The 21,160-nt window shown below is 49.4% G+C and overlaps 1 protein-coding gene across 35 annotated transcripts in view; it reads left to right on the forward strand.

Annotated features, from left to right (window-relative positions):
• Positions 1–21,160, forward strand: part of KATNIP (katanin interacting protein) — a 227,848-nt gene that overhangs the window by 75,277 nt on the left and 131,411 nt on the right. For 32 of the 35 annotated variants that reach the window (XR_013524760.1, XR_013524756.1, XR_013524757.1 and 29 more), the window contains 2 exons: positions 2,481–2,650; positions 4,829–4,926. The exons of 1 other annotated variant lie outside the window; for it this stretch is intronic. Coding sequence is in view for 29 of the 34 variants with exons in the window: in XM_078344986.1 (XP_078201112.1) it covers positions 2,481–2,650; positions 4,829–4,926 (268 nt within the window). In the remaining 5 variants the exon portion in view is untranslated. Of the gene's footprint in view, positions 1–2,480; positions 2,651–4,828; positions 4,927–15,410; positions 15,485–21,160 lie in introns of those variants that run through there. 2 more of the 35 variants (XM_078345003.1, XM_078345002.1) reach the window with 2 other exon arrangements.

Below are 21,160 nucleotides of genomic sequence, written 5' to 3' on the forward strand. Positions count from 1 at the left end.
CTGTGTATCATTTTTATCCTGCCTTTTTCATCACCATGCCCTGCCCCCCACTGAATAGATCACAAACAATCCCCCATGTTTCCATAGAGTCTTCATAATTCTGACATCCGTGTAATAGCAGCTTCCACTTCTCTGCTGTTGGACGTTTGGGTTGCTTCCAGGGTTTTGTTATTACTGAACACTGACTGTCTTCTTGCCTAGAGTTCATATGCTCAGGAACAATTTGCCGGAATGTGCTTTCTGGGCAGAGACCAAACATATGGCATTTTCTATATTTTCATACTACTTCTGCGAAGGTTCTATGAATTACCAGCAGTGTCTAAGTTTGCCAGTTTCAACCTCATCTTGCTGGCTTTACAAGTTGTCTTGGTTTTGGTGTAGGCGCTGGAGCCAAATTGCCTACGTTTGCATTCCACCTCTGCCATATGCTGTAAGAGCTATGTGACCTTGGCCAAGTTCTTTAACCTTTCTGTGGCTCAAACTCCTTATCTACTAAATGGGGATAGTAAAAGTAATTATGGCCAGGCACAGTGGCTCACACTTGTAATCCCAACACTCTGGAAGCCCGAGGGGGGCACACGGTCAGGAGTTCGAGACCAGTCTACGCAACATGTTAAAACCGTGTCTCTATTAACAACACAAACCAAAAAAAATTAGCCAGGAGTGCTGGTGCACACCTGTAGTCCACGCTACCTGGGAAGCTGAGGTGGGAGAATCAGAGTCTCTTGAACCTCAGGAGGCAGAGGTTGCAGTGAGCCAAGATTGCACCACTGCACTCCAGCTTGGGCGACAGAGCGAGACTCCGTCTCAAAAAAAAGGGAGGGGGGAATACGCTATAGGATTATTGTAAAGAGTAACATCTTCATATGGTCGATCATCATCATTCTCTGATTCTCTGTCGATGAATTTGTGTCATCACTAAAACCGATCTATAACCCCATAGTAGATATTTGCCACATTTCTGTGGTCATTTGCAGACACGTGCAGAGAGGCAAAATTTTTAGTCCCTTGATGCACACATTCCCAGCTGACAAAGACACTTCTCTGCCTCTCATATTATAAACAAGTGTCCTTTTTACAGTGTATGTAGTGCCATGTTTTCCGCATTTTTGTACTTTCTGCTGGCAATTTCATTACTTAAACTGGCCTTATACCTAGTGCAGAAATGCTGTTCAGTGTTCCTAAGCATGAGGCTGTGATGTACCTTATGAACAAAATACATACGTTAAGAGAGGCTTTGTTCAGGCATGAGTGATAGTGCTGTTGGCTGTGAGTTCGGTGTGAATGAATCAACGGTGTAATAAGCATCTTTAAACAGAAACACACATACACGAGGTTCTGTGTTGATTGGTTCATGAAAATGTGACCAAAGACTCACAGGCACCTAACCCTGTATTTCCCCTAGGAGCGGTAGTTCCAAATTCGCTAATTCAGAATTCGCGGTGACTCTCTAGACCACTTAAACTGCGAATAATGAGAATCGACTTTAGGTTTTTAGAACAGAGTTTAGCACACAGTATGCACCTTTTACGTGATGGCTATTTTTTAAAATTTAAATTTTGCTCATTTGATTGGCACTTATTTAATTACAAGAAGAGGCACACTTGTTGCTAGGTTGGCTGTTTGTCTGTATAAATCTAGCTGATGTGGGGGTGCCTAAAGGTGTGTGTAAAATGCTGGCGAGTCTGGTGTCCAATGGAAGCAGTTCTCTGGGGCCTGAAGAAGACACATGGTAGTGTGACATCAAGATTGGGTAAAGGACCAGGCTCAAGGTGTAGGGATGGGCTTCAGTGAAAGCTAAATTAGGGACCTGGCCACACTCCTGCCTTTTAGCCAAAAGATGTGATAATCACGTTATTATCCTTGAACCAATGCCTGCATTGATATCTTTGTTAACTGCATTCGAATATGAAATCATGGCCTTTGAAATACCAGGGGTGAGTGTTTTGAGAACACATCTATTCACTGAAGCAAAAAATTAGCCCACCTGGTCTGACGAAAGATGTTTTCTGATTTGTAAATGGGGTGATGTGAAATCTCTCTCACAAAGTCTGAGAGCCTAAAAACCATTTTTTGTTACACATCAAACGAAGTTTCACATAAAGTGAAATTGCATGAAATTGGGATGGTTTCAGAACAGCCAGGCTGTATGATAGCAGTGTGTTCACACACGCCCTCCCTGCCTTGGCCACCACGGGGCATGAACCGGGTGTGTTCTCTTTTGCTAATGTGTATTTGAGCCTCAGAATGAGAGCTGCAGAAACTTCCCTGCAGGGCCCAAACTGTCTCCCCCTCGTGGCTCTTCTGAGTGGGTAATGAGCCTGTTAGAGGCTGTTTGTAGACAAACAGCTGGGCACACGCCCCCCGGGTTCTGATTAGAGATGCTTAACCGTTGGAACAGCAGTTCACTCCCGGCTTGGGGCTGCAGCAGCCCAGACTCTCCAGTGATGAGGAGGAACAAGCCACCATTTCTCTTTCAGGATATTAAAGCATTTGAAAACCAAGGACCCCATGCAATTGAGGCTGGAGCACTTGGAGCAAGGCTTCTCTGTCTATGTCAACGGCGCCAACTCAGAGCTGAAATCGTCACCGAGGAAAGCCGTTCATTCTGACTTCTCCAGAAGTGCCTCCCACACGGAAGGGACACATGGTGAGCGCAGGCCCTCCAGGCTGAGTCACAGCTCTGTTAATTAAAATTAATTAGGGGTTTGGGCGTGGTGGCTTACACCTATAATCGCAGCACTTTAGGAGGATGAGGCCGGTGGATCACCTGAGGCCAAGAGTTCCAGACCAGTCTGGGCAGCATGGTGAAACCCTATCTCTACTAAAAATATGAAAATTAGCCAGGCATGATGGCACACACCTGTAGTCCCAGCTATTCGGGAGGGTGAGGCACAAGAATCACTTGAACCTGGGAGGCAGAGGTTGCAGTGAGCCAAAATTGCACCACTGCACTCCAGCCTGGGTGACAGAGCGAGACTCTGTCTAAATAAAAAGTAATTAATTAATTAATTAGGGACTGTGGAACCACGTCCTGTGCATGTGAACAACGAACACAAGTTAACTACACCCGCATGGCCAGAAAGCATAAGAATGAGAAAGAGAAATCCTATTTTATTCCTTTTAAAACTAGTCTTGGCCTCTACTACCCCAAAGCAATGGCGGCCAAAGCAGTAAATTTCTGGCTTTTACATTTCCTGGGTCTTAAGTGTCACTACTTTAAGGGAATGTCTAGGGAAATTTTGGATTAGATCTGATTTTTCACTTGATATGTCTTAACTTGAGTACCTAACCCCTATGTAATTTTTGATTCCGCCGCTTGTTTCTGCATTTAGTTAACCCATACCCATGCATACTTTAAACGGATTTCATGTGCCCTATACAAATAGCACAGGAAGCCTGTGTGTAATAGAAAAATACCCAACCCAGCCTAGCGTAGACACCAAAAAATGACTGCGCAGTTGAATAAATGAAATGGCAGAGCGTATGGAGTCAGGTTGCCATGGGAAGCCACTTAGTTTCTCTGTGCCATCTCTTGCTCATCTTTAAAATGGGACTCAGCTAGGTGTGGTGGCTCATGCCTATAATCCCAGCACTTTGGGAGGCCGAGGTGGGCAGATCCTTTGAGCTCAGGAGTTTAAGACCAGCCTGGGCAACATAGTGAGACCCTCATCTCTACAAAAAATACAAAAAGTAGCTAGACATGGTGGTGCATGCCTGTAGTCTCAGCTACTCAGGAGGCTGAGGCAGGAAGATTGATTGAGCCCAGGAAGTCAAGGCTGCACTGAGCTATGACCACGCCACTGTACTCCAACTGGGTGATAGAGCAAGACCCTGTTTCAAAATAAATAAATGAATAAAATACAATAACATGGGACTGGCGAGATTGCTTATCCCAAGTGGGGGTCAGAATGCCCTTCATGGTGGGCTGCCTTGCTGGAGAGGCCAGTGTGCTACCAAGTCATAAGAGGATCTGGAGTGAGGCCAACTGGATTAGAATGAACCCTGTTCTGCTGCTTTTTGGCTTTGAGACCTTAGGTAATTAGGACCTCTCTGACCCTCACTTTCCTCTTCCATAAAATGGGAATAATTATGCCCAGCTTGCAGGCTTGTAATCATGGTAACTTTGATTTGTGTTATTCTAATCTGTGGCCTTACAGACATGGTAAGATCCCAAGCCACTAAATATATTGTAAAAGTCAAAACAACAACACGGGTAAGAAGAGAAAGTGATTTGAAATGTTTTCCAAGGAGAGCCACTGCAGTTGAACTCAGAGTATAGCTTGCGCTCCCCACCGCCCAGGGCAAAGAGGGAAACCAGTGGCTCTCCTAGTTTTCATGATAGAGGCAGACTTGCTGCTAGTAAGGAAAATTCAGCTTTTCCTGGTCCTGGTTTCAGGGAGGAACAGATAACAGGATTTTATGTACTTAGAACACTAGCAGTACATTTATTCATTCATTCAGCAAAGAGATTGACCCTCTACCCTCTTTTATACAAACAGCGACCTCTTGTACCTGCCGTCCTATACCTTGTCTTTGTATCTTGAAGACTGTTCTTTGCATATATAGACCTGCCTGATCTGGCTATACATTATACATATTATTCCATGGCATGGATATACTGGAACTTACTTATCCATTCCTTTTTTGCTCAGCATTTAGCTTGTTTTCTAATGTCTTGTTGCTACAGACGGTGCTGCAGTCAGTGTCCTCATACACAAGACTTTGGGCACACTGACATGCATATCAGACATGAGCTACAAACCATCCCGGTACTGTGAGCTTGTCATCAGTGCCTCACCAAGTCTCCTTCCTTCTTCTCTGGCAGATTATGGACACAGAACTCTGTTTCGAGAAGCTGAAAAGGCCTTAAGACGCAATTCACGGACAGCCCCCAGCAAAGTCCAGCGCCGAGGATGGCACCAGGTCTGAGTCTGTGGCCCCAGCCCACGCTTTACAATACAGAGTGTGGGTGGCTATAGGAACAGAAATACAATCAGAACATTTAAAACCCCCATGAGCCAGGCGCAGCGGCTACTTTCTGCAATCCCAGCATTTCAGAAGGGTGAGGTGGGAGGATCACTTTGAGCCCAGGAGTTCAAGACAAACTTAGGCAACAAAGTGAGAACTTCTCTCTACTAAAAATAAAAATAAAAAATTAGCCAGGCGTGGTAGCATGCACCTCTAGTCCCACCTATGCAGGATCCCAGAAGTTTGAGGCTGCAGTGAGCTACAGTTGTACCGCTGCACTCCAGCCTGGGCAGCACAGCAAGATCCTGTCTAAAACAAAAAATCCTTTGTAGTGGTGCCCTTTCTGCAAGTGTAACTGACCTCTGGAGAGTCCTCTCTGCTACTGGCCCTCCCCTTTGGATGGAGCCACTCGAGCCCCACTGGGCGGTGTAGGAAGGTCAGATGTAGAGCCCCATCATGATGACTATTCATTCAGCTATTTTTCTCTTGAGTATCCCCTACGTGGCATCCACAGTCCTGGATGCCAAGGATACACATGACAAAGCCCCTGCCCCAAAGAACTGAGATGCCATTTTGGGTTGCAACTGGTGTGCTAATGTCAAAAGCTTGCATTTCTGAGCATTTACCCCAGGTACCATGCATAGGCTCAGCTCCCATGTAACTCATCTCCTTTGCCCTCCCAGAACTGTAGAGTACATTCCAATGTTGTCCCTCTTTATAAGGAGCTGAAGAGATGAAGGTTCAGAAAAGTTCAGTGTGCTTTCCAAGGTTGACAGCTAAGAAGTGGGATGAATTGAATCAAGAGTCAATCCTAGATCTTTTGCCCCAAGTTCTGTGTTCTTGCTCATATAGTTCTTGACATTTTACCTTGTAGTTACTCATACCTTACCTGGGACTAGTGGGTCCCAGCCCCGTCAGATGAAGAATGACGAGGTTCACAAACTTGGAAAGGAGAGCTTTATTTCTCAGAAAATATGGCAGCCTCCCAGGTATATACTCTGGCAAGTTGGGAAGCACAGCCTCAGGCCAGAAGCCAGAAACCTGCACTTTCAAGTTCAAAGGGATAAGGGGGGGGCGTGGATTTATGCTGAATAAGTGGCACAATATACATATTCAGTAAGCTGTAGGAGGAGTCATGAATATTTACAAAAGGAGAAATATGCACATGTGTAGTTGAGTTTCGTGCCTTTCCTTGGATCCCGTGGTCCAAAAATGGGGGTGTTAGCATGATCTGAGGGTGGAGTTTTTGGCCTCTGATGTCAAAAGGTGAATCGGGGGACACACAAACTCTCACTGTGCATCTTCCACAGAAGAGCCAAAACCCATGTCAGTGGTCCCTTACCAGGAAGAAATGCTGGTCAGATGTGTGGTAACCGCAGAAGGGAGGGGCAGCAGGCATGCTGTTGGTTGATATCAGTGGTGGAGTCTTTGAAAAGGGCTGAGTTTTTTGTTTGTTTGTTTTTTTAGATGGAGCCTTGCTCTGTCATTCAGGCTGGAGTGCAGTGGTGCAGTCTCAGCTCACTGCAACCTCCAACTCCCAGGTTCAAACGATTCTTCTTCCTCAGCCTCCCAAGTAGCTGGGATTACAGGTACCCACCACCATGCCTGGCTAATTTTGTATTTTAGTAAAGAGAGGGTTTCACTGTGTTGCCCAGGCTGGTCTTGAACTCCTGACCTCAGGTGATCCACACACCTCAGCCTCCCAAAGTGCTGGGATTACAGGCATGAGCCACTGCACCCAGCTGAAAAGGGCTGGATTCTTTTTAACCCATAGGAAAGAAAGCTTCCTGGTGGTTAATGACAGAGGAGGTATAATGAGGCATGTCCAACCTCCCATCCCATCATGGATAGGAATTCAGTTTTAAGGTTTCTCTGGGGTTATCTTGGCCAAGAAGGGGTTCATTCAGTTGGCTGGGGTCTTGAGATTTTCTTTTTATTTCTCAGCCCTGACTGTATATTTAAATGGTCTAGGGAAGTTTTAAAATACAGATGCTCAGGCCCCACCCCCAGAGATTCTGACTTGCTGAGGCTTAAGCAGTGTGATTATTTTTTAAATTATTGTTATTTTTTCGTTTTAAAATTTGTTTATTTTTTTAAATTAGAGACAGGGTCTCACTATGTTACCCAGGCTAGTTTTGAACTTCTTGCCTCAAGTGATCCTCCTGCCTCGGCCTCCCATAGTTCTGAGATTTCAGGCATAAGCCACCACACCGGCCTGTTGTTATTTTTAAACTTGTGTTCACCAAGATTGGGAGCTACTACCATATGGCAATTCACACCCTACTAAATGTACAGGTCTACAATAAATGCTTTCATACTCTGTATCAGTCCACCCACAATAACCCGGTAGGTCAGTTAATGTCCTCATTGTGCTACTGAAGAGATCGAGGCCGAGAGAGGTAAGGTGACTTCCTCAGGGTTGCATAGCTACTAAGGAAGAGGGCAGGCTGGGATTTGAACTCTGGGCCTGTGGTTACAAACCCTGGTCTTTCTGCTTCCCCACAGGGGCATCTTCACATCTTTGATTAATTGGGGAAGGGCATCCCTGCCTGATCTCAGTGCTCAGGAGCAAGACCTGGAGGACACACAGCCTGGAGGCCTCCTTTTGTCCCCTGCAATGAATATTAATTTGCTGCTAATGAGGCCTTTCTCCACCTCTCACTAAAGACAGTTCTTCTCGTTGTTTTGAGAGCTCTCTATTATCAGGAGCCTTATTTGTGTCTTAGATTGTGGCTTAATAGCTGGCCCCAGAGTCTGCAATTTAAAAAACTTGGCCTAAGATTAATTAGCATCCTCCCCAGTCTCTCCTTGTGGTCCCACACTTCACAGGGCCTAATCATAGCTAATTTCCTGGTTTCCTGATGCCTCGAGGGCTGTAATTGTCCTTCTGCACTGTATCAGTCAGGGGTCAGTCAGTGCCTAACAGCAGAGACCACTCAGGCTATTTTAATCGGAAAGAAATATGGTGCAGGGAATCGGGGTGTTTATAAAGTCCTTGGGCTAGCGGGAGGAGTGGACTCTGGGCTGGGCCTCTAGGAATAGTGCCTGAAAAGCATGGTCACTTAGCCTGGGCCTGCCAGGAGAGCAGCTGCCTAGGATGCCATTGGGAAGGTGGGGTGTCAGCATCAGGAAGGCATCACCTTAGCTGCAGTCCAGGAATCAGAGAGTTACTGCCCCAGCTGTTGGCCTCAGAGTGCCCCCATGCCTGCTAGAGCAATGTTATGAAAACCCTGCCCCACAGTGTGGCTGGCCAGCCAGGGACATTGTTGAAGAACCCAATGCCTCCAGCACTGAAACAGCCAACATCTACACGCTTCCTCTCCTCACCTCACTTCTGCTTTCCCTGGCTCGTGTGAGGCCATCTGATTGGCTGCACCTAAGTCACACCCAAGACCCAAGCCAGAATTTACCCATAATAGGTCTGTTGTGCGATGCTGGCAAGTCTATACACATAGGCACTGGGTTTCAGCAGAGAGAGGGGTTTAATTGTAGGACCGCCAAATGAGGAGATGGGAAGAAACCTCAAATCCGTCTTCCGGAGGAGTTTGGTGCTAGTGTTTTTAGGGTTTTGGAGAGGGCTGGCATGTGGAGATCCTTGATTGACAGAAGAGTGCAGGGTGAAGTCACGGGACAGGGAGATGAAGAAGCTGTGTTCTCCTGCAGATCCCGTTCATCCCTGGGGGCCTTCAAACTGGCTGGCGTCAGTTGTTTTGCTGGAATTTAAGATCTGAAAAACATCTTAAGCAATTCTGAAACAAAAACCTTATGATTCTATGGTCAGAAATCTATAAGGGATAATGGGAATGCTAATGGTCAGTATCCAGTGAATTTCAGTTAAAGGAAGTGGGTGATAAATGCTGAGTTACAACTATATTCTGCACAGAATTCTTGTTAATCCTGTGAGGACGGCTTCAGAAAGGGAGCCTGGGAAATGCAGTATTTGGCTTTCTGGCCTCTACCCCATAGAAAGGCTCCCGGGGGAGTGTGGGATGGGTACTGAGTACCAGCGCCCCCAGTCCAGAGCATGGATCCACTCCACACACCCAGGCCTTTGGAGACTACCTTTAAAGATAACGACAAACCAGGGAGCATTCAGAAGTGGCATGAATGAAATCATCTGTTAATTTGACACATGTATTGGCACCCAGCAGGGCCCAGGCACTGTGCAAGGCTCTACCGTTAAAAAAAAAAAAAATCCAAGAGGGCTCAGTTCCTGCCCTTGAAGCTCGGGCTGTGAAGACATGGGGACTGCTTAACTGGGAGGAGGGTGTGACACCTGACTTCAAACAAATGCGGGGAGGGCCTGGCAGGGTCTAGAAGTTAACCACTGGAAGCATGTGCTTCAAACTTGCCCCCAAATAATGGTTTTTGGACTCAAAACGTTTTTAAAAGACTTTTAGAAGCTTGCCAACATTTAAATTCACAAGATTTTATATTAAAAACATATCTAGCCAGGTGCAATGGCTCACACCTGTAATCCTAGCACTTTGGGAGGCCGAGGAAGGAGAATCACCTGAGCTCAGGAGTTTAAGACCAGCCCAGGCAACATAGTGAGTCCCTTCTCTACTAAAAATGAAAAAAAAAAAGTTAGCCAGGCATAGTGGCTCACACCTCTAGTCCCAGCTACTGGGGAGGCTGAGACAGTTAGGATTGCTTGAGCCCAGGAGTTCAAGGGTCCAGTGAGCCATGACCATGCACTCCAGCCTGGGGGACAGAGCAAGACCCCATCTCAAAAATAAAAATCTAGATTTCTTCTTCCCAGGAAAAAATGGAAAATCTGGCCCCCACACTGGGCCATCCTCTTCCCTGCTAGGCAGCAGGAGCCTTGTCTAGCTGCTACCTTCGAACAGAGCATGAGCCTTCCTGTTTGCCAAAGTCCCCACCACTCCCCGGAGCTTCAGTGGTGAGGCTGAGTGGCAGCTGTGGTTTACTATCAGATTTAGGTTATGGTTTCTCTTATCTCATGTTTCCATTTCCCACCTGGCTCTTCGGGGCATTTGAATTTGTAGCCCCTGGAGAGTGGAAGGAATGGTCTTTGGACTGCTCATTGGCTGTGTGCCCCAGAGCTGGCCGTGTAACCTCTCTGAGCTGAGGGCCCTGCAGCTGGCCATGTAACCTCTGTGAGCTGCGTATCTTGGAGCTGGCCATGTTTGTGAGCTGTGTACCCTGGAGCTGGCCACATAACCTCTGAGCTGAGTGCCCTGGAGCTGGCTGTGTAGGCTCTGTGAGCTGTGTGTCTTGGAGCTGGCCACATAACCTCTGTGAGCTGTGTGCCTGGAGCTGGCCACATAACCTCTCTGAGCTGTGTGCTCCAGAGCTGGCCACGTAACCTCTGTGAGCTGTGTGCCCTGGAGCTGGCCACATAACCTCTGAGCTGAGTGCCCTGGAGCTGGCTGTGTAGGCTCTGTGAGCTGTGTGTCTTGGAGCTGGCCACATAACCTCTGTGAGCTGTGTGCCCGGAGCTGGCCACATAACCTCTCTGAGCTGTGTGCTCCAGAGCTGGCCACGTAACCTCTGTGAGCTGTGTGCCCTGGAGCTGGCCACATAACCTCTGAGCTGAGTGCCCTGGAGCTGGCTGTGTAGGCTCTGTGAGCTGTGTGTCTTGGAGCTGGCCACATAACCTCTGTGAGCTGTGTGCCTGGAGCTGGCCACATAACCTCTCTGAGCTGTGTGCTCCAGAGCTGGCCACGTAACCTCTGTGAGCTGTGTGCCCCGGAGCTGGCCACGTAACCTCTCTGAGCTGTGTGCAGTCCTGCAGTGAGTTGTGTGCCCTGGAGCTGGCCACCTAACCTCTCGGAACTGTGTGCAGTCCTGCAGTGAGCTGTGTGCCCCGGAGCTGGCCATGCAACCACTCTGAGCTCTGGTTTCATCATCAATGAAACCTCCCAGGGCTGCTAGAGGGGAGCGTGTACAGCATGCATTACAGGTGGACCTTCAGCAGGGGCTGCCTGCTGCTTCAGGTGAGAACAGGTGACAGACAAGTTCAGAGGAATGGCTAAGAGCTCAGACCCTGGAACCTTCCAGCAGCCCCAGTGCAAAGCTTTGGCTCCGCCTCTTGCCAGCTGCACAGTGGCTAAGTTGCTTAACCCCTCGGTGCCTGCTTTCTCATTTGTCATGTGGGGTTGGTAATGGTAATTAATGAGGGCAATTAATGAGGATCAGATGGGGCGGTGTTTGAAGAGAGGCTGAAGCAGTGCCTGGCACAGGAGAAACAGTCAGTGGATGGTGCTGACTGTTGTTTTAATCAGCGGAGGGGCTGAGGGGGAGGGCAGCTTGGCCTGTAGGCCTCAGGGCTCTTCACTCCAGTATGTTCCTTTGCTCACTCATACTTCACTTCATTCATTCCATTGCTCATGTATTGAGCACATACTCAATTTTGGAACTTACAGGTGTCGGGGTCTGAGCAGTGAGTGAGGCCAGCCCTGCTCATGTTGATGGGGAGCACGTAGCGAGGATGGGAAGGCAAAGGACCAAAGGCAAGCAAGCAAGTCGGGAGACAGTGCAATGCAGGAAGGACAGAGGACAGCAGCCTGAGAGAGAGGGTGTTGTGGGAAGTGTTCCTTCAGCGAAGGTGGGCAGCACCCACTCCCAAGGGGCCCCATCACAGCCAAGCCTGAGAATCGCCTGGAGCCAGCCCTGGAAAGATCTGTGGCTGGGGAAGGGTTTCAGGTGAGGGGATAGCAAGGACAGTAGGCTCTGGGCACTGGGAGGCAGGGCAATCAGGATAAGGTGGCAGAAAGGGTGGGGATGAGGATGTCAGGACTACAGGTAGGAAGAACTGGTCATACAAGGCCTAGAAGACCACAGGAGGGAGTTTGGATTTTTTTTTTCTTTCTTTCTTTTTTTTTTTTTTTTTTTTGAGATGGAGTTTCACTCTTGTTACCCAGGCTGGAGTACAATGGCGCAATCTCGGCTCACCGCAACCTCCGCCTCCTGGGTTCAGGCAATTCTCCTGCCTCAGCCTCCTGAGTAGCTGGGATTACAGGCATGTGCCACCATGCCCAGCTGAGTTTTTGTATTTTTAGTAGAGACGGGGTTTCACCATGTTGATCAGGATGGTCTCGATCTCTTGACCTCGTGATCCGCCCGCCTTGGCCTCCCAAAGTGCTGGGATTACAGGCGTGAGCCACAGCGCCCGGCTTTCTTTTTTTTTTTTTTTTTTTTTTTTTGAGACAGAGTCTTACTCTGTCTCCCAGGCTGGAGTGCAGTGGCACAATCTTGGCTCACTACAACCTCTGCCTCCCAGGTTCAAGTGATTCTGCTGCCTCAGCCTCCTGAGTAGCTGGGACTACAGGCACGTGCCACCATGCCTGGCTAATTTTTGTATTTTTAGTAGAGACGGGGTTTCACCATGTTGGCCAGGCGGATCTCGAACTCCTGACCTCGTGATCCGTCCACCTCAGCCTCCTAAAGTGCTGGGATTACAAGTGTGAGCCACCACACCTGACCAGGAGTTTGGGTTTCAATCTAAATGTGAGGAATTTCCAAGAGGGTGGAAATAGTAGAGCACCGTGTTTGGATTCACGCGTTGGGTTCATGTTTGCAGAAAGGACCACCACGGGAACAAGGGGCTGCAGGAAGACCAGGGAACCTTTGAAGCAGGGCTCTCTCTCTCCACCAACCTTCCACAGTCCCTGCTCCTGGCACCTCTGTTCCCTGTCCCTGAGCTGCCACTGACTCGTAGCTTCAACGTTCCCCTGATCCATCATGCCTTCTCCATGCCGTTTTTTCACTCCCTCCATGTTGTTAGTTGAAAGTTTCCAAGACAGAGACAGTCTGAATCTCTCAGCTTATCTCTGTTTCTCTGGACATGGACTGGGCTGCTGCTGCTCAGCCTAGATGAGGCACCCCGTCCTGCCTCAGTTGGGTATGATTGGAGCCCCTCAGAGACCAGATCATCTGGTGCAAACCCTGACTGCCCTAGTGCCACCATGTGAGCAGGAACTGTGATTCCTGGAGCTTCTCATCAAAGAGGCTGGAGGTAGAACAGTGAACCGACTGGGTGTGCCATCTACACTGTTATTACGGTCATGAGGAACATGGGCTGGATTGGTTCGCTCTGGCTCCAAGAAGTGGAATTAAGTCCAAAGTTTCTCCATGGTAGAAAGTCCATGGAGACAGAGTCTTGGGTCCATGGGCTACAGAGGAAGATTTCCATCCTAACCCTTTTGGATGGGCTCCTGCTGTGCTTAGAGGCAGCTGGGGGTAGGCAGAGTGGTCAAGGCAGCCAAGTCCCCAATGGCTGCTGGCCAGTTCTCAAAAGCCACTCCACCAAGAGAGGGACCACAGTCCTCTCCCAGTCTTGGGGTTTCTCTTGTAGGGCATTGCCAACCAGGAGGGATGAGCAGGGCCATGCGGTCTCCTTGTGTATTCACCTTGGGCATGGCTGGGTCAGCAGGGGACCCTGTGGTGGGATGCAGTGGTCCCAGTGCACAGTGAGCACCTGCAGTCCCAGCCCTATTCACAGTCCGCCAGCCTCCTGGCCTCCACATTCACCCTCTGTACTCTCCCCCTGGCTGTCTTGCTGGATTTTTTTTTTTTTTTTTTTTTTTTGAGACAGGGTCTTGCTCTGTAGCCCACACTGGTCTTGAACTCCCAAGCTCAGGTGATCCACCCACCTTGGCCTCCCAAAGTCCTGGGATTGCAGGCGTGAGCCACTGCGCCCAGCCCTGAAACTCTCTTGAATCACACACGCCGTTTCTACTGACCAAGCCCAATGCATTCACCGCCTCCAGGAGAACAGGTTTCTCTTCTTATGGTCTCATCCAAAAATAAGAAAGCACATTTGGGTAGAGCTGCCCTGACAGGAGGGGCTGCCTCAGGTTGCACTGGCCTCCGGATCCCTTGGCTAGAAGGTCACAGAGTCATTCCAATGCTGGCTGCTGGCCAAGAGACCGACAACCTCCACCTGTAAAACCCTTCCCAAGCTCCTCCAATTCCTGGGGGCTTGGGGAGGATCGTGGCGATGGTTGTGTTGGGCTCCCGAGCTGCCGCCTTCCCTGTGGAATGGGCTGGTGGTGATATATGGCCTCTTGTTCATACTGTCCTTTCCCCCCACCACTTCTAGGCCTTAGATCTTTCTGCTGCTATCCGTGGATTAAGATTTATGGCTTCCTCAGCCTTGTAATACTTGGGTGGACAGCGGCCTAATCAACAGAGCCGTCGTTTACCAAAATGCTGTCAGATCTGATGAACGTCATCGGCTCTTAGCATTAAATTGCTAGTGAAGGGATTGGCCTTCCAGCAATTTACTGTGGGGTGGGCTTTCCTTAACGGTCTCTAAAGCAAGTTCATTGCAATCATTAAAGCAGAGGCTTTGCTCTCACTCAGCCACCACATCCTATGTCCTGTTGTGGCCTAAGCAGCTTCAGCCCCTTTAGAAAAACCCACAAGTGAAAATGGGACGTGTTGGGGTCCCAGTCCCTTGTTATCTTCTTCCTGGGTTCTGAGACCCCTGCAGTGAGGGCAACAAATGAAATGACCATGAAGCATCGGCCTTTCCAGTGATCTTGCACAACACAGACTGCCAGAGTGGGGAGCGCTGCTATTTCTAAGAGATCAGACAAATCCGGGTGGGACGAACACATCAAGTCAGGCCGACCTCCCAACCCTAGACCTGCCTGTCAGTATTTTAGAGCTTTCCTACCTCTAGAGGGAGCCATTTGCATACTGCACTCCCGCACAACCACTGGGGCAGCCGCCAGCCTTACGCTTTTTTCCACTTGACAATAAGCTTTAATGCACACCTTTTAGAACACTTTGCAAAGAGGGGTGGCAGATATGAACAGATAACTCTAGGCATGAACTGGGCTGAGTGTGGGCTGGGTATGAAATAAGCTGGCCTAGGGTTGGCAAGAAAGAACATGGATTTGGGGGTATCAGGGCTTTTAAATCCTCCTCCGGCGTGTGATTGATACTACAAGGGTCTGCCCAGGTCTGGGTTCTGCAAGTGGGCAGGAAAGAGCAGCAGCTTTGAAACACCCACTCGGGTACAGCAGCGTGCCAAGCGGGGAGCCAGCCAGGTGCACAGTCATCATCCCTTGCAAGGGCGTGGAGGTGGGAGGCAGGGAGCCATGCACGGCCTGGGGGGCTGGGTTGGAACCTGCCAGCCTGAGCTGCTCACTGGAGGTGAGCCTTCCGTGTAGGCGGGGCTGCTTTCAATCTCCTCCCAGTGGTGGCAGAGGAGCCTCCTTGGGGCTGGGGGCGGGAGAGCAGGCCAGATGGAGGGACTATTTATTCCCCTTTCCAGCACCCACTCAGCATTAGAGACTCTTTCTGGACCACATTAATTTTGTCACATGTTGCTTCATTATATGTGCTATGTGACCTCCTTGAGGACAGGGCATTGGGTTTTAATTTTCTCTCTCTCTTTTTTTTAAATTTTAATTAACCAGGGGTTTTATTTATTTTTATTTTTTGGTATCTTCCTGTGTTTTCAGAACTTTGCATGCAGTCGGCGCTCAGTAAAAGCTTGCTGATTGAGTGCCCTACTGGGTCCTGACACCTCGGCGAGGTGAGCAGTGGTGCTAAAGGGAAGATGGGAAAACTATAAAAGAAGAGAGGGAGGCTGGGCGCGTGGCTCACACCTGTAATCCCAGCACTTTAGGAAGTCAAGACGGGTGGATCACCTGAGGTCAGGAGTTTGATACCAGCCTGGCCAATGTGGTGAAACCCTTTCTCTACTAAAAATACAAAATTAGCCAGGCGTAGTGATGAATGTCTGTAATCCCGGCTACTTGGGAGGCTGAAGCAGGAGAATTGCCTGAACCCGGGAGGCGGAGGTTGTGGTGAGCCGAGATCACGCCATTGCACTCCAACCTAGGCATAGAGTGAGACTCTGTCTCAAAAAAAAAAGAGAGAGAGAGAGAGACCTGAGCTTTCCTTGAACCTTAGCGCTCTCTCTCATGCTTTCAATTCAAATCCAAGGCTAGAAGAGTTGTTCATCCCAATTCTTGGTTATCTTAGTTAAGTTCAAGCACGTTTGGGTCCAGGAGCTCAATGATATAACGACCCATTCTTCATCTCAACCCCCATGCCCCATATGGTACCAAGACAAGCCACCAGCAGGTGCCCACTTAGGTCTGCCAGCCTGCTACTGCATCCCGACCTCCCCCCGCACCCCGCCAAAAACCAGTCACCCAATCACCACAGCCAAGGGAATCCCATACTCTGATTGGCTAGGCCTGGGTCATATGCTTCATCCACCCCTAGGGAAGACTCAGTTCCATGTGAATCTCTTGGGGCCGCGACAAGAAGTGGGGAGCAAAACACCATCTCAAAAACCAAACACAGGGGAATGTGTGCTGGACATGCAGAAACAATGGCACAAAGCCCTGTAGATCGCCTGATCTCATGCTATTGGAAATTGAATGTGTGTTTGTGTAAGTTACCTGGGATCTTGCTCAGATTCACATTCTGATTCCCAAGGCCAAGGAAGGACCTGGAATTCTGCATTTCTCACAAATTCCCAGGAGAGACCAATGCTGCTGGTCCCTGGACCACACTTAGAGTATCAGGGCAGTCCAGGCCCCCTTTTTCTTGACAAAGGACTAGAAACCCATGCGGAGGCCAGGCCAAACCCCAGGCCCTGGCCAGTGCTGGTGAGTCAGGCAGCTCCTCAGGCCTGGATCCCGTGCCCCATGGTCCCTTCTCCTTGCCCCCTCTCAAGCCATCTCTTCCCCTGCTAGAAGGCCTCCTAGTATTTGGATGTTAATTGAGTAGTTCTGGGGAGCAGGGAGGAGCTTGCTCTCCTAGGAGGCATGGTAGAAAATTCATCTCAATGATGAACTTCAAAGCCTTTGCAGCTTCATCCCAGTGGAGGCAGGAAGACCTCCAGGAATCTCGGGGCCTAGAAACCCCTAGTGTTGCTTATATGTTCCGTGTAGTGCTTTTCCCTCCACAGGCCCCAGCGCCAAGGCTAACACTTGTGCTAAGAGCAAGTTGACAGGGCCTGGGAGGAAGCTGCGCCATACGTGGAGCTGGAGCCCGAGCCCAGGGCAACATGGGACAGATGGTCAAGAGGTTGAGCAGCTGAGGCGAGGTGGGGTGGGGTGGGGTGGGGCAAGGTGGGGTGGAAACAGCAGGGGGAACTGGGAGTCCCAAGGGGCATCTCCAAGTGACCTACCTTCTATAGGAGGGCCTGGATATGCACTTTCCTGCTGCACCCTGCCTTCTCCCTGCTCTCTTGGGGAGAATCCCTAGCTGCTTTTCTTCAGCCCCTTCCACCACCTCTCTAAGATCTTTTCTTCAAATGATCTGTAGCTCAGCCCCTGCCTCCTTTATTGTGTTAGATATGCTCTGGAAATTCTCTTTTTTTTTTCTTTTTGTTTTTGTTTTTTATTTTGAGATGGAGTCTTGTTCTGTCGTCCAGGCTGGAGTGCTGTGGTGTGATCTCAGGTCACCACAGCCTCTGCCTCCCAGGTTCAAGCAATTCTCCTGCCTCAGCTTCCTGAGTAGCTGGGATTACAGGTGTGTGCCACCATGCCTGGCTAATTTTTTGTATTTTTTGTAGCAGTGGGGCTTCTCCTGTTGGTCAGGGGCTAGTCTTGAACTCTTGGCCTCAAGTGATCTGCTTGCCTCAGCCTACCAAAGTGCTGGGATTACAGGCATGAGCTACTGCACCTAGCCTGGGAAATTCTCTATTCCCAGTCCAGAGGCCACTGTAGCCCAGGCTGGACACATTGTTTTTTAACATATATTAATTTTTTGTAGAGACAGGATCACACCATGTTGCCCAGGCTGGTCTCAAACTCCTGGCCTCAAGCAGTCCTCCTGCCTCGGGCTCCCAAAGAGCTGGGATTAGAGGTATGAGCCACCACACCCAGCCCAGGTAGAGCACATTTATTCTTCAACAGGCCTGCTGGGAGCAGTGCAGTGTGGTGATGCAGAACAAGAGTTTATCCACAAACTACAGCCCTTGGGCCAAATCTAGCCTCAACCCATATTTGTAGATAAAGCATTACTGGAACATAGCCATGCCCATTTATTTAGTCATTGCCCGTGGCTGCTTTTGAGCTGCAGCAGGATTGCTGAATATCCTAACAGAGCCCATATAGCTTGCAAAGCCTACAATACTCTCTGGCCCTTTACAGGAAATGTTGGTCTCTCTTTGGTTTAGAGTCAGACCTCTGATTAGGCTCTGCAGCTTCCTCACTGTGTGGCTTTGGGCGAGTGGCTTACACTCTTGTGACTCAGTTTCCCCCTTGGTTTGCCTTTAGAACCAAATGAGCGGCTGGGCATGGTGGCTCACACCTGTAATCCTAGCACTTTGGGAGGCCAAGGCAGGTGGATCACCTGAGGTCAGGAGTTCAAGACCAGATTGGCCAACTTGGTGAAACCCCATCTCTACTAAAAATAGGAAACTTATCTGAGCCCAGTGGCAGACACCTGTAGTCCCAGCTATTCAGGAGGCTGAGGCAGGAGCATTGCTTGAACTCGGGAGGTGGAGGTTGCAGTGACTTGAGATCATGCCACTGCACTCCAGCTTAGGTGACAGAGCAAGGCACTGTCTCAAAAAAAAAAAAAGGCTAAATGAGCAAATGCACTTAAGTGCTTGGAGTGGCACCCAGGGACATGGCGCGTAGTGTGAAAGCACTGATGGGGGAGCGGGGCATGAGAACGTGGATCAGAAAGGAGTTCTGTCCGAATGCTAGAGTCCTGTATGTCAGTAAGATTCTGACATCATTTTCTTCATCATCTAGATAATCCTTATGTTACTAAACAGCAGGGAATTGAATATTGTAGGGGGTGAAAGTTCTAACTCCAGGGCTTCAAGGAAATGCATGCCCTAATTACCACTACCACTGTCACCCCACTCCTTTTTTTTTTTTTTTGGCTGTTTCAAGGACCTACGACCAATACCTCCCCAGTTCATCCTCCAGAGACATAGAGACATAATCCTTTTTTTTTTTTTTTTTTTTTTTAAGCAATCTCACTTTCTTGCCCAGGCTGGAGTGCCGTGGCATGATCTCAGCTCACTGCAACCTCCACCTCTCAGGTTCAAGCAATTCTCCTGCCTCAGCCTCCCGAGTAGCTGGGATTTCAGGTGCCTGCCACCACACCTGGCTAATTTTTGTATTTTTGGTAGAGACGGGATTTCACCTTATTGGCCAGGCTGATCTCGAACTCCTGACCTCAAGTGAACCACCCACCTCAGCCTCCTAAAGTGCTAGAATTACAGGTTTGAGTCACCGTGCCTGGCCCCTAATTACCCTTGAGTACCCCTTATGTGAGTCTTAGAGTTCATGCCCATTCTCTGTGTCCTGTTCTGTTTCTCAGTAACAGGGCCAGGACAGGGTGAGGTAAGCAAGGCCCCTGGGCAGAATATTAAAGGAGGCCTCATGCCAGGCTTTGTGCATGAGGTCGGTGCCTGAGAGTGAGGCTCCCTTACATATCACACCCTGGGTGCCTCGCTCCCCTAAAGAAAGACCCAGCCCTGCTTACTGAGTCCAACACAGGCAGCTTTATCTCCAGCCTCGGAGCAGGTGGCAGTTTCTCAGGTTCACTACCAGAAGACATGGTTGGCTTGCTTTTGGAGGCTTTGCCGGATGAAACACATACCTGAGAGGCAGTCTGGTGACCTGTGCAGAGTAGATGCCATGTAAATAGGTACAACCCCACAGCACTGTGTGCCGAAGCCCCAGCCGAGGGCTCACCTGCGGCACTCCGTGTCATCTTTGCGGCAGCTCTCTGATGAAGATTCATGAGTGCCATTTTAACACATTTGGAAACCGGTGCTCAGGGAAGCTAGGTGACTTGCTCAAGGTCACGCAGGGCATAAGCATCCGAGTTCCAGGAATTGCACAGACTGCCTGAGTCTAGAACCCAGGTCCTTTACCACACAGGAGGTGCAGTAACAGAAACGCAAAAGTGACAAGTGCCCGGAGTGGGTTTGCAAGTGTGAGAGAGTTGAGCTGGCAGAAGCTTTGTTGCTGCAGCTTAAGAAACCACTGCTGCTGTTTGCCTTGCTGTGAACAAGGAATTTGGAGGCAGGCTGGTGGCATGGGTGGGTGATGCCACCAGAAACCCAGTTCCTCTGTTTCATGGGGCCATCTTTGGTGTGTGGCTTTCTTCCTCATTCTCACGAGATGGCTGCTGTGTTCCCAAACATCCCATCCACATTCCAGTGAGGAAGAAGGGTAGAAGGGTAAAGGCAGAAGTCCTGTCCGCACTGAGTCTCTCCTGATTACTCGTAAAACAGTTTTCTCTGAAGCTCCACCTTATAGATTTCTAACCACTGGCATTGCCACACCTGGATCTCCTGGCCAACCCTGGCTGTAAGGGTACGCAGCAATGTGACCATCTTAGTGGGGCACACAGCCACCTCAATAGAGTCAGGCAGAGAACAGGTATTGGGTAGGTAGAGAGCATTGTCTCCAAAGCTAGGTAGGGTTTGGATGCATGAAGAAAATTGGGGAGAATGGCATTCAGATTGGGAGAACAGCATTAGCAAAGGCACAGAGGTGGGAGAAATTAGGATACAGGAGAGGGCCAAGACTGTCACAAATAACTTTAATCCTCTTCGCATTGGTTTACGCAAAAAGGAGAATGTTTCAGTGGGGCTCACTTCAGGTGTGGCTGGATCCAGGGGTTCTAAAACCCATCAGGACTCTGCTTCAGCCTCTCAGTTCTCTTCGCTCTCTCTGTTAGGGACAGAATGGCCCCCAGCAGCTCCTGGCAGACTTCTCTGTCGCTTTGTATCCCTCAAGAAGAGAGCACCTTTTTCTCACGGCTCTAACAGGAATCCAGGGCTGTTCTCCTTGGCTGCCTTAGCCTCCATCCCTGAACTGGCTGGTCATGGTGTGTTGTGAGGGCAGGATGGGTGGATTGGCTAGGCCTGGCTCAAATCCCCACCATGGGGCCACCTGGGGACTGAGAGTTGGGAGGAAAATGGGTCCCAGAGGAAAACAAGGGAGATGTTTCCCGAAGGACCCAGCCTGGGTGCTCGCAGCCCCAGAAGCCCTTTCGCTTAGCCTGATTATCAGGTGTGTGGTTGTCTGTGCAGCAATCAGAGGAGGAAGGTGGGCTGTGGCCATGTTGTAGGGAACCTTGTGTGCCACGTATATCAGTTAAGGTACAGGTTTGGCTGCTCCAGCAGGGAGACACAAATAACAGTGGCTTGAACAGCATGAAAGCTGTTGTCTCTGACACAACACTGCTTAGATAAGAGCACTCCCCCTTGCTCCACGAG

Source organism: Callithrix jacchus, chromosome 12 (assembly GCF_049354715.1).
Source record: "Callithrix jacchus isolate 240 chromosome 12, calJac240_pri, whole genome shotgun sequence".
In the NCBI taxonomy this organism is placed as follows: Eukaryota; Metazoa; Chordata; class Mammalia; order Primates; family Cebidae; genus Callithrix; species Callithrix jacchus.